This window comes from Corvus kubaryi, unplaced genomic scaffold, assembly GCF_017639235.1.
Source record: "Corvus kubaryi isolate FWS band 111438036 unplaced genomic scaffold, C.kubaryi_AGA036_p1.0 37387, whole genome shotgun sequence".
Classification (NCBI taxonomy): Eukaryota; Metazoa; Chordata; class Aves; order Passeriformes; family Corvidae; genus Corvus; species Corvus kubaryi.
Window position 1 is genome coordinate 6,478,001 of NW_024581129.1, and position 12,762 is coordinate 6,490,762.

The 12,762-nt window shown below is 45.1% G+C and overlaps 1 protein-coding gene across 1 annotated transcript in view; it reads left to right on the forward strand.

The window, feature by feature from the left end:
- Positions 1-11,902, forward strand: part of DRC3 (dynein regulatory complex subunit 3) — a 12,933-nt gene extending 1,031 nt beyond the window's left edge. The window contains exons 2-10 of the mRNA XM_042037586.1: positions 353-637; positions 1,820-1,939; positions 3,031-3,143; positions 4,436-4,610; positions 7,633-7,764; positions 8,991-9,061; positions 9,854-9,977; positions 11,330-11,461; positions 11,623-11,902. Coding sequence (XP_041893520.1) covers positions 353-637; positions 1,820-1,939; positions 3,031-3,143; positions 4,436-4,610; positions 7,633-7,764; positions 8,991-9,061; positions 9,854-9,977; positions 11,330-11,461; positions 11,623-11,736 — 1,266 coding nt within the window. The 3' untranslated portion in view covers positions 11,737-11,902. The remainder of the gene's footprint in view (positions 1-352; positions 638-1,819; positions 1,940-3,030; positions 3,144-4,435; positions 4,611-7,632; positions 7,765-8,990; positions 9,062-9,853; positions 9,978-11,329; positions 11,462-11,622) is intronic.
- Positions 11,903-12,762: the final 860 nt, after the last annotated feature.

Sequence of the window (12,762 nt, forward strand, 5' to 3'; positions counted from 1 at the left end):
ATTCTCTTCAGGATTTCAAAGTATTTCTGAGCTATGGTTTTGGTCCTCTGTCCTGGTGTTAAGTGCTTGCTGCAGCCATTTTTCTTTTAGATTATTGACTTGTGGGGGCCCAGTTCTGTGACTGCTCTCAGCCATGGCAAAATTCCTATTGGCTCTCATGAAAGCTAGAAAAGGAATAAATGGCTACATATGAGAAAACGGAAGAGACTAGGATTTATTTGGAGTTCTTTTGAGGGCATCGTAGCAATTTAAGATCTGTGATTTGTGCACCCCGTCAGCCTTCTCTCTCTCCACCCATTGTCTAGATAATTTCCAATGTGAACTTAAGTATTTTCTTTTCCAAAACCATTAGAAACTCATAATTGACTGTCGTGTGAATTTGGCAGCGGAGCAGAATACAGATTGCAACTTAACTGTAATAAAAGCAATAAATTCCAGGGCTGTGTTTCCCCAGCACTGGGAAATACAGAGCTCTTTCCCTTTGGCACAGGTTGTCTATCTCAGGAGGTTAAAAAACCTACGGACTCTGAACCTCAGTGGGAACCCTTTCTGCAACAAAGAGCACTACATGCTGTTTGTTGTTGCTCATCTTCCAAGCCTGGTGTACTTGGACTTCAAACTTGTGAGAGACTCCACGGTGAGATTTCTGCATTCCCTGATTGGGAAATCAGACAACAGCATCTTACAGAGATTTTGCTTTGTTGGTGTGCCAGCAATATCCCAGCACTGGGGGCAGGTTCCCTGCAGAAATCAGGCTCACAGAAACACACAGTGTTTACTCTGCTTCCACATAACAGCTGTGAACCTGTAGGCCAAATTCTGTCAAATCTGACAGAGAGGCAGAGGTGTCAGAAGCATGATGTCTTCACAGATTTTGTGAAAATCAGCAGCTGTGTGTGGGAGAGGGGCCTGGTTCATGTTGCCACAGAGAGGCTGCAGTGTGAGTGCAAGTCTTCTTAGAGAATCTCAGAGGAAATCAGTCTTGAGACATGGATCCAGGGGGAAGGAGCCTTGGTGGTCCTGCTGCTCACAGAGTGATTTGTTTCAGTAGCAGACTGACAGACTATCCAGGCAAGCAGGTGCCTGGATGCACTTCCCACTCTTGTTTTCTGAGAACAAGACAGTTCATCCTCACCAGTAACCTGTGGAACTGCTGCATCATCCCAGGGCTGAAAGGAGCAAAGACAGGGGTTTTTGTTCAGGGTTTTTTTTTAGTAACCAAAGAACATGGTTAATTGTAAATTTGCTTGGCACAGAGCAGGAGCTGTACTTGGAATGCACATTGCTCTTACCATAGGACTGGAAGGGCTTTCCAGGTCATGGAATACAGTCCCTGCTCATCAGGGACGTCAGAGAATTGTATACTTAAATTTGTCAAGCTTCAGTTTCAAGCTAATGAGGTTCTTGCCCCTGGTACTACCTTGCCATCCACTCCTCCAAAGAGCCTTCTTCTCCCTAGAAAATGTATTAACCTCACTGACTGATCAAATTGGAGCTCAAATTCTAGAAGTCAAAATAGAACTTCCTGCTAAAAGAGGAAAAAAACCAGAACTCTAAAGATGAGAAAATGGAGAGAGAAAAGCTTCCTGGGACTGAATTATCTCAGATGTATTGAATGCAGAAACAGAGTAATATACCAGCAAAAAATGGGATGAGGATTAGATTAGAAACTTCATAAGTAGTTTAATAAAAAGCCCATGAGGAAATGGAGATGCAGATGCCGCTCTGGTGCATGTTCTAGATAGATCAGTTGCTTATGCCCTGACTTGTTGAGCAATGTTGTATAATCCGATACAAACATTTTATTTCTATTTCTCAGAGGCAAGCTGCAGTTTTAAAGTATCAGGATCTTACTATGCCATTGGAACAAGAGGAGGCTCAGGCCCTTGCTCAGAAGGAGATAGAACAGGCAAAGCAGAAAGAGCTGGAGTACCACCAGGTAAGGTTTCTTTGGCTGGCTGTGTATTTGTCTCAGGAGAAAGAAGCACAACACATATTGACTTGTCTTTTCCCTGCTTGAAGATTTAATGAGAGGTTAACATCAACTCTGCTAAAACTAAGGCTTGGATTAATCTCTGTGATCTCTGAATCCTATCTTTTGGATGAAAACAGGAACTGCTGTGGAATACACATGACGTGGGGGAACATAATTCTTTGGTCTGAACAATGAAACTACAGATAAAGACCCTGCAAAGCTAAATAGTAAATCATACGCAGGGAGTTTATCAGCCTGACGAGAGATTAAGAAAATTACAGGTCTGAGGAAAATGTTAACATTTTCATGGGGAAGTGACTTTTTTTTTTTCTCCTTCACACTAAGTTAAGCTTTTCATTAGTTTTATGGTTAAACTCTCCAGGACTTTTGGAGATCTCTGTAGTCCTGTGACCAGACTGAAAGTGAGACCAGGTGGAATGGTGCTTTCAGCTGTGGCCTGGCTCTGTGTTCCAGACCTCTAGAAGATCAGAGTGGTCGAAGTTACGTGGTTTAGTGCCAGGGAGGACTGCTACTCTTCCCTTTGTCCCTCCCCAAAGTTCACCAAGTCCTTATCTGAAAGGCTTAATAGCCTTGCAATAAGTGTTTGTATGTGGCAATGTCTTATATTGGCAACTGAAACAGGTTACCCAGAGAAGCTGTGAATGCCCCATCCTTGAAGTGTTCCAAGCCAGGTTGGGTGGGGATTGGAGAAACTTGGCCTAGTGCAAGGTGTCCCTGCCCATGCCGGGGGGGTGGAATGAGATGATCTTTAATGTCCCTTTCAACACAAGCCATTTTATGATTCTGTGATCTGAGATTAAACAGTGTTTTCTATCCTTAGGCTACAGAGTTGTAGCAGCAAAGCCCCTGGGATGGGTTTCACTCCAGTTGCAAGGTGCTTTCGTGGCTTGGTTGGTGTGTCGGCTGCGTTCACGTAACTGTGTCTGCACCAATGTTCTGCTGCTGCTGAGGTGCTTATAGGAGAGACACATCCTGAGGACTGGCAGCAGGCTGGCATCTTTATTGTACTTATTTTACTCTGTTTCTCTTCAAAGACAGCCTTTGTTGAGCACCTGAATGGATCATTCCTGTTTGACAGTCTGTATGCAGAGGATACAGAAGTTGCCAAACTGGCTTCCCTCCCTGAAGTGGAGGACCTGCTGCAGGCATATCCTTCCTGGGTTTGGAATACCTACAGCTAAAAGGTAATGCCTTGAGTTAAGAAGGAAATGCATCCACAGGGACTCTTCATCTGTTGCTTTTGTCCAGAGCTGAAAGCTACATTGATCTAAGATCTGAAGACAGTCTGTGTTCAATTTTGGAATGGTACCAAAAATTACACTGCAAGGCTGTGAGACCACTGACAGCTTTAAGGCTTGATATCTTGTGAAATATGAGGGCTCCAGACAAATGGTTTATATTACTGGCAAGCTGGTCAGCCCAGCTTGAAACATCCCATTTGTAAAACCACTCGTTTCTATCTCCAACAGGTCATGAGATCCCAGAGTTTTAAATTCTCACCGTTGTAATTACCATATTCCTTTTCCTTCCCTTGAATCAAACATGATTTTGGTAGCCTCCTTTTCTGACCCTTCAAGAATCAAGACTTTGTACTTTCTTTAAGTCTGGAATCCACTTAAAGTTTAAAATGAGCTGGAAGATAAATCTCTGTCAGTTAGATTGTAAGAGCACAGTTGCTAAAATCATGTTGAAATTGAAGTGGTAGGAGATAGGAACAGACTAATCAGAATGATACAAGTCACATATCTCACAACCTGCCAGAACTGGCAACGTGAAGTTTCGAGGCCAGCACATTTTTCTGATCATTGCTCCTACACAGGGGAGCAGAAAGCAGACACTTTTTTTTTTCTTTTTTCTTTTCTCATTCAGATTAATAGAGTATTGTCAAGGCCAGTAACTTGACCTTCCTTAAAATTGCATTACACTGTTGGGGAAAAATGCATCACAGCTGAACTACAATAGACTCCAGAAACAATTCCATTGCCAAGATAATAGCAGAAGAAAAATTGACGTTATTTTTGTGATGCTACCAAGTCAGTAGTTTATTCTGTGCTCTGGCTGTGGGCTCCAGAGCTGTATTTATTAACTACACAGGCACTGTATTCACACTTGTGAAGACAGATAGGATTGTAGGCTTCGTTCTGCTGCTGTGTCAGAAGAATCAGACAAGTGAATGTATTTTCTTCTCTTCCTCAAGGCTTTTTTCCCCCTCAAGTTGCCACAGCTTTCTCCATACTCTTAAGGCAGCAAAATCTTATGCATAAAATGTGAATGGGTGACCCAGTCCTGCCCCAAACAGAATATTTGGCAGCTCCCAGCAAGAACCACAGAGTTCACATAAAAATAGGTTGTAGCTCTTGTTGCTCAGATTTGCAGAGGCAGAAGGAACATAACATGTTGCTCCACTGAACAAGCAAAAAACCTTGACTCTGCTGTCACATACAAGAAGGAGTTTGTCTCAGTTTGTGAGAACCTATATAACTATGGACTGGAAGAGTATGAAAAACGAGAAGCTGAAGTCTCAAAATTCTACAAAAGACTCCATGAAATTCTGACAGTCAACCAGCAGGAAAGCAAGAGAATAACCTCAGACTTTGAAAATCGGAACCAAAGGGTAATGTTATGCTTTTGTTTGTTTGATACATGATTTCTCTACAGCATATACCAGCTTTTAATTGCGCTGAAAATGGGGGTAACTCCATTAAAATCAGGAATATTATTTTGGATTGACAATGCTGTAATGAGAATTAATACTTGATCCCTAATGGCAGAATCACAGAGTGGCTGAGGGTGGAAGGGATCTTTGCAAGTCATCTGGTCCTGGTCAAGGAGGACCACCCACAGCAGGCTGCTCAGGACTGTGAATATCTCCAAGGATGGAGACTCCACAGCCTCTCTGGGAAACCTCTTCCAGTGCTCAGTCACTGATCTTTCCTTATATGTTTCTTACAACATAAATTTACACCCAGAAAAATTGTTTTGTTAGCTAATACTATGTCATTAGCATAATGTGAAAAGGTTTTTAATACTTTATGTAGGAAAAAAAAAGGGGGATTGAAATTTCTACCTTTTGGGCAAACTACAACCAGCTAACACAGCCTTTATCTATACTGGAAATTCAGTGTAGAACAAAATTAATATGTCATAATAGTATCATCTATAAAGGTAAAGGTCCTTCAATAGTTTAAAGAAAAATTGTAGCTAAACAGGGTGGGGGTTTCTACTTATTTTTTTCCCATCCAGAAAAGTCACCAATATTTAAGAAAATGGAAATGCTCAACCTTTCTTTTAGTTGAAATATTTTTTATAAAGTTGATTTATAAGAGATAGATAGATAGATAGATAGATATTTACTGCCACTCCCCTTCTTTTTGAAGCCTCCAGTAGCTCTTCCTTCATTGAAAAATTGGGAAGAAAAGGAAGGAAATTGCAGAGTATTCAGATTATTTTCAAGTAATTTTCTGCTTCAGTTCATTTTTTCAGCAACAGCTCAAAGAACTATAACCAAAAAAATTTAGATAAAGTTATTTTAATGTATTTCCAGTCATTTAAAGCAGACGCTCTCTCTTTTCATTCTGCTCAGCTACAGCCACCCATTGTGGCCACTCAGGGCGTAGGTTCTAGCTGGATCCCTTTCTAACCATGTATAATAGATGGATCATGATTTTGTTTCCACAGAAAAAAATAAGGGAGGGCTAAAGCCTGGTAACACTGTCAGCTGAGAGAGCAAGTCCCTGACAACTGACACCAGCAGAGTCACGAGCGCTGGCTCCCGCTGGAAACCAGGTCACTTTTATTTCAGTGCCTGTCACAGGCTGACAGCTGCTGAGTCACTGTGCTCCTGGGGCCTTGAACCTTGCTGACTCATGATGGAAATCTGCATCCAGCAGCTCTAGCTGGGACACGAGCTGGCAGCACTACCAGAGTCACAGAATCGCAGAACAGTTTGGGTTGGAAGGGACCTTAAAGATCATCTCGTTCCAACCAAAAGTTTGACATGAATATTTAGTTAACTTGCACTTGAATTCTCACTATATCTTCCATTAAAAAAAACCCTAAACCAGCAAAACAAACCCTGCAAAACCTACAAAAACAAAGAAACAGCAACAAAACCCAAAGAAACACAGCTGAGGCCAGATTTTACCCCTTCACCTCTGTCCGACCTACAGGCTCAGCTATGGATTGGCCTGCAAGGGCATGGAGTGACAAGGGGGAATGGCCTTAAGATGAAGGAGGGAAGGCTTAGGTGGGACATTAGGAAGAAATTCGATTAAATATTAGGATGAAATTGTTCATTGTGAAGATGGTGAGGCCCTAGCACAGGTTGGCCAGAGAAGCTGTGGATGTCCCATCCCTGGAAGTGTCCCAGGCCAGGTTGGACAGGGCTTGGAGCAACCCAGGACAGTGGAAGGTGTCCCTGCCCATGGCAGGGGTGTGACTGGATGATCTTGAAGGTCTTTCTCAAGCCAAACCATTCTGAGATTCTGTGATTCTCTAAACAGGATGCAGGGGTCAGCGTGCCAGTTTTCCTATAAATATTAGAGGAGTTGGTATCAAAACTGAACACAGTGTTTTAACAGCATTTCCCCATCATTGGAAATTGCTGGAGAAGTTCAAAAGGCACAGAGGCCCCAGCAGACTGCAGTCTGTGGGCTGTTCTTAGGGCTGTTTGTCTGGCTGTAATCCTTTCATGTAAACTTGGGTAACCTGTAAAATGACTGCACTCTCTGAAGTTGGTTACGGAGGATTAAAGGCCTTGAACTTTGAAGTTATTGCTCCCAGAGGTGCAGCTTGAGTGGCTCTGGAGCCTTTTGAGCCTCCTAACTTGTTTACATTAGAGAAGAAGACACCTTGCTCTCCCCTTCCCCCTTCTAGCACTGCAAAGTTTGGGTAATCCACCCCATTTCCAGACACAAGCCTTGGCAAGGGTTTTTAACAGAATTGTTTACTTCACCCCCTTCCATTCCCCCTCAGGAGAAGTGGATTAGTCATAATAAAACATATCTATTTTTCCTCCTTTTTTAAACAATTGATTGTTAACTGATTTTAAACAGACTTGAAAATAACACATTCAGCACAAGAGGTTTTTTTTTTTATCCAAGCAAACATAAATCTTGTCTGATACAAAAGTGACGTCAATACATAATTCTGAAGGGCAATAAATCCTTGCTGTAAGAGGGAGGCAGGCAATGATAGGTATTCCATATTCAGAATACTAAATCCTGACCCTGCTGGAAGTCAGTCAAGATTCTCCTTGCAAGGAAGTGCATCAGGATTTAGGCCTGCGTTTCTTTCTCCAAAGCAATTGTTAATTTCTTCTTCACAGCCAGCAATGTCAAGAATTAAATATTATTCTTTTTTTGCTTGAAATGAAGGCGAACCAAAGTTGGAAGCATAGAAGGGGCAAAGTCTTCTACTGAGTGGAGGATGAGGAAAAATTTTTCCAATCCTCTTGCAGTAGCAAAGCTCAGCACTGTTGACTACCACCAAGGTAAATCTGGAGACTTCCCTGAATCATCACGTTTCATTTCAGCTCATCAGCAGCAGAAACTTCTCTCACACAAGTAACAAGTTAATTAAATTGCAATGGAGTGCTGAACACAAACTATAAGCAATTCACGTATCTCTGTGTTTAGAGGCTGGATGAGATTTATCATGCCAGGAGTGGCGATATTGCTGAGTCTAAACGAGCTGAGGGCAAGGAGGACATCCTTCAGCTGTGGGATGCACTCATGACCTTGGAAGCACTGGTATCCAACGACCTGGAGGTGAGGGCCAAGCACACACCTGTGAGACCTCACAGCCAGAATGTGGCGGGGTCACTTTTCTGTCACTGCAGCCCTGTGTAGCAGCATACTCACAAAGAGGGGGGCACAGGGCTTCCACTCAGGAAAAGGTTTTGTCCTCATCTTATTCTTTCTCTGCTTGAAGTTGATGGGTGTGAGATCAGGCCCTGGACATGGATACCTTACAACAGATTTGTATGTCTTTCTCATCTATCCAAGCTGATTTCCCACACTTCTGGAGATAAGGGGAGGTCATTCAATCATTTTCTAGGTGTGCACAAGTCACTGCATAGCATGGGGTGTACATATTTGGGATTCTAGAGGTGTCATTCTTTGAAGCTGATCTTTGCTATAAGATTACAAACATTCCTGCTCGGCTTGCTGCATTTGCTTGCATAATAGCTGCCTTTTCCTCCCCAGACTTTTCCTCAAAAACTAGGGCAGGGCTGCTAATGTGCATCTTCATCGAAGGAAAAAACCCAAAGTAATCTGTTTAAAAATGAGCAGGCAGGAGCTGTGACCTGTGTGCAGCAGTGTACTTTTGTGAGCATGGATCACAGAAAGCAGCAGCTCAAAATGGATCCTCACTGCATCAGGATTGTGCCTTTTTAGTGTTTTCTGAGTTGGCCCTCACGTATCTGCAGTCACTGATGGGATGAGCAGAAACATTTCTCCCTGTGTGCCCTGCTGGATTTGCAGGATTTAGGTACCAAGACATTTAAGTGCAACACTTCACAGATTCTCCATCAGCCATTTCTGAGAGAGGGAATAGGCAGCAGCAATTTTAATTCCTGAGGACTAAACTAAAAGCTGCAGTAAAGCCCAGGAAGGGGTTGTGCTTCAAACAAGAGGCTCTTCATACAGACAAGGAGGCTGCAGCATGGCAGGGTTTGGGAATACAGCCCTCTCCAGGCATTGCTTAGGTGAGGGTAACAAAGGATGCCCTGGCTTACTCCAGACTCTGGGTAAAGATAGTATTCAGTCAACTTCCCTCCTGATTCTGATTTTCTGTCCCTGAAGAAGGGAAGAAAATCTTGCAGCACTTTGAAATCACTTTAAATGCTCAAGGCAGTTCAGTTTCTGACTGTGCTAATAACAGCAGTGAGTCCAAATTACAATAAATTGTAGATTCCTCCTAGACTCCCTGACTCCCTGTTATGTTTATGCAAGTTTTCATTGTGGTATTTCCTCTTTTTCCCTCTGTTAAGGAACTGTTACAGGATTTTAAAAGAAGCATTGATGTCATAGCATCAACATTCATTGAAAACATTCAAGGGATATATCCTTTTCACAGTATGTTGGCCTGGACCTCCCAGTCATATACCTACACCTCACCTCTAAATCCAAAAATGAGCCACCAGTATAAAAATTTTTTTTATTTTGATCAACAGAAAATATCTTTTCCCAGCTTTGAGGAACGGTCATTTAAGGTACCCAGCCACTTCATGTGGAGACTCTGGAGAGCACAGAAAGATCCAAATTCTACTCTGCTGAAAGTCTGTAGGATTTAGGCAGCTTTCACCCTGTTGGGAATCTTCCTTTCTTCTCCATGCAGAGAAGACAAAACACAGGGAAAATCTGGTTAGACTGTTTTCTAGGTACATTGTTGTCACAGCAGCCAATGAAATATCTACACTTCTTGTTGAAATGTCTTTAAATGGTGTTCATTTTTGGGGTTTTTATGTCTACTGAAAAAAAGTTATATGAGAATGCTGAAGTGCTTCAGTGTCAGGTCACACTGCTTTAAATCTAGAAATCTGCTGGCCTGGTGCAAATAATTGCACTGCATTCAGGGCTTAGCTTTTACCTGGAGACCTCTTCCCATTTCCCTGGCAAACCTAGGTCCTCTCTCAGTCCTCTGTCATATTTGGCAGTAAGGATGAGACTCAATGTGTGATTAAGAAGTGAAAGTGTATATCCTGATATCCTGACATCACAGCAGCTCCTGGGAGCAGCCAGGCTCATTCCTGCAGAATCCCACAGTGCAGACAGTCAGTCTCAGTTACAGGAGGTCATTCAATCTCCACAGATGAGTGGTGTGGTCAGCTTTTTCCTTAACCACGTTCTGTACGTTGAGCCAGTGCCGGGACCTGGAAAATCAACACCATGAAAAACTGATGGAGATGACCTTTGCCATCCTGGAGAAACTGGACAACCGTGAGCTTGAAGAGGATTTTCCAGATGATGTTCGAAGGGTGAGGGCACCAAAACAATTCATCCCTGCAAGGGAGTTGGCAAGGAGACGAGGCCACAGCCTCTTCTCTGAAGGGACAGGATTTCCAGGAGGCTCTGTGCTGCCAGAGCCATACCTGAACCACAGCATAACCTCCTTCCTAGAGGGTCCAGCCACTTGGCTGAACTGTGGTGCCTTCAGACATCTCCACTGACTGGGACAGGGGATAAGTGCACTGCAGGTTTCCCTGGGCAGTGCCAGAGCTGGTGACAGCAACCCAGGAGAGGTGCTGAGGAAATCTCTTTCCTGTCTCCAGCACAACTCACTGCTCTGGCTGATTTCCAGGCACTCAGGCAGCATATTTGCTGTACTCACTCGCAGCTGGTTTTGTTCAGACTCTCCCTGCTCCCTCAACAGAATCCCAACACTGCTCTGAATTTCTTGCACCGGGGCTCTGTTTGCCTCAGTGATTTCAAATCCCCTCCTGGAGCTCCCGAGCCCATGAGCTGATCTGGAGGTAGGACATGACACTTGAAATGGAGACTTCCACCAAGCCCTCAGTCTTGCTGTGCTAGCAAAGATCCCAGGAGCCTTTCCAAAAGCACCAACATCGTTGCAGTGCTCCACTCAGCAATGCTGCTGCCCTTTTTGCCTCCATTATTCCTTCATTTAGTGGCTAAATTACTTGAATTTGCATTAGCTGTGGTTTTGCTCTGTCCAGATTATCCCAGCCCCCTGTCACTCCAGGTAATCAAGAGCTGACAGACACAAACCAGACCCCTGAGCCCCGGGGGAGCTCCTGCTTTATGGCCTGTGCAGATGGTGGCGGTTCCGCACTGCTGCCACGCACCCATTTTGCTTCACTGCCATCCATTCCCCCAGAGAAGGGAATTCATTTGTCCAACAGCTGCACTTGGCTGCAGGAGGAGAGTCATTACAGGTTAGCGGAGCCACCCTCTATTTAGAGCCACGAGGGAAGTCACTGCTTCCATTAGAAGCTGGGACTCTCCAAAAATGAAGATTTACAGCCAGCACCAGCAGTGCGGGAATCCCTCCAAGTGTGATTTTCCATTTCCAGACATGCTGGAGAATATACAGCCTTGCTTCAACACCAGCTGCACGGCAGCCCTGCCTGCACAGAACTCCCTGTTCCAGCATGTGGGGCCAAGGGTGCTGCCTCAGTTTCCCCACCTGTACTAGGGATAATGCCCCATTACACTGTAGCGAAGCCAAGGGTAATGCCCTGGATTCATCCCGATGAGTAGGGATTTGCCAGGTTGAGACAGAGGGCTGATTTCTCCCTCTGAGCACTGCTGTGCTGCTCGTTCATTGTGTGCTCACCCCCTCCTTTCATCTGGTCACGTTACCTCTCAGCTCCTTGTGGACAAAGACACCACTGTCAATGCCATCAACATGTCCCACAGCATCCGCCTGCGGAAGATAGATAAGCGAGAGAGCGACATGCTCTGCAACACCTACCAGTGGCAGACCTCAGTGACAGAGAAGGTAAGAGACCCTCACACTCAGGGGGATGGGGCACAGACAGGTCTGGCCCAAGTGGCAGGGACACTTCGAGGAGAGACGCTCCCAGACCTTTGCTAGAGCTCTCTGTGCTCCAGGGACCTTGACATGCCTGCAGATTCACTGCTTGGTTTCAATCTGTCCAGGCTTTCCAAACCGAGAGCGACAGAAACCGCGCCTGTATCGGAAAGATCATTTGCTTCATCAGTGCTCTGCAGAAGGAGCTGGATTACACAGGAATCCTGAAGCCTATGGAATAGGGGCTGGGCAGCTGCCTTGGCTGGGGCACACAGGACAGCCCCCAGCAGGAACAGCTGCCTCTCTATGCCCAAGCTGCCTGGGACATTTCAGACCAAATGCATATTTCTTCATCCCACCATAAACTGCAAATAAAAGCTGCTTCTTGACTCTGGAAAAGCATCCAAAGCCCTGTCTCTTCCATCACATTGGCACGAACCCCTTGCAGACAACTCAGACCTGGTCACAAGGGGTTATGGATCAGCTGTGAGCTGATTGAACCAAATCATCATAGCATATCATGCCTGAAAGCTTCAGTACCTGTGAGCACAGTGGCAGGAACCAGTGAGCCGCTGGCACGAGGCAGCAGCTCAGGAGAGGAGCGCACTCCATCAAACCACCTCCAAGATAACAGCAGGTTTCCAGCTCAGCAAGCACAAGGCTGGCAGGGGCTCTGTATGCCTGGGAGCCTCATCTTCTCACCCCTTCTCACAAGTGGCTTTCTGCAGCATGAGCAGAGCAGCCCCCAGCCAGCAGGAAGGGAAATCAGTGGTTCCACAGGAGCTCACGCGCCGCCGCTCACGACAGCCAAGCGAGGAGTCATTAATTCCCCTCCTTGCTCGGTGACAGCCGCTGCCACACTCGCTTGTGGGCAGCTTCTGAGGAGTGGTGCTGGCCGGGATGGTGCTGCTCCAGGCAGGCAGCAAGGAGAAGGTGGGAAGGTTAAATGAGAGGGTGGCCGTGTATGCACACCAGGGACAGAGCAGGTCTCAGAAACCTTGTGGCTGGTGCTGCCTGTCAAACACCGATTCAGCTAATCATGCTCTGTGCTTCTGAAGATGGCTGCAGCCCAGGTTTTAGCCCTCTTGCTCCAGGACTACACAGTTGTCTCCTTGCTACCTCCTCAGCTGCATGGAGTTGTTCATACAGTAGTTAGTGCCTGCTCTGGTCTGTGATTTTTAATGCCTGGAGCCATCCCAACACCTGCCCACAACCTGGCAGCTCAGGACCCACCCCACAGTTTGGTGATTAAAACAAAGACACGCAGC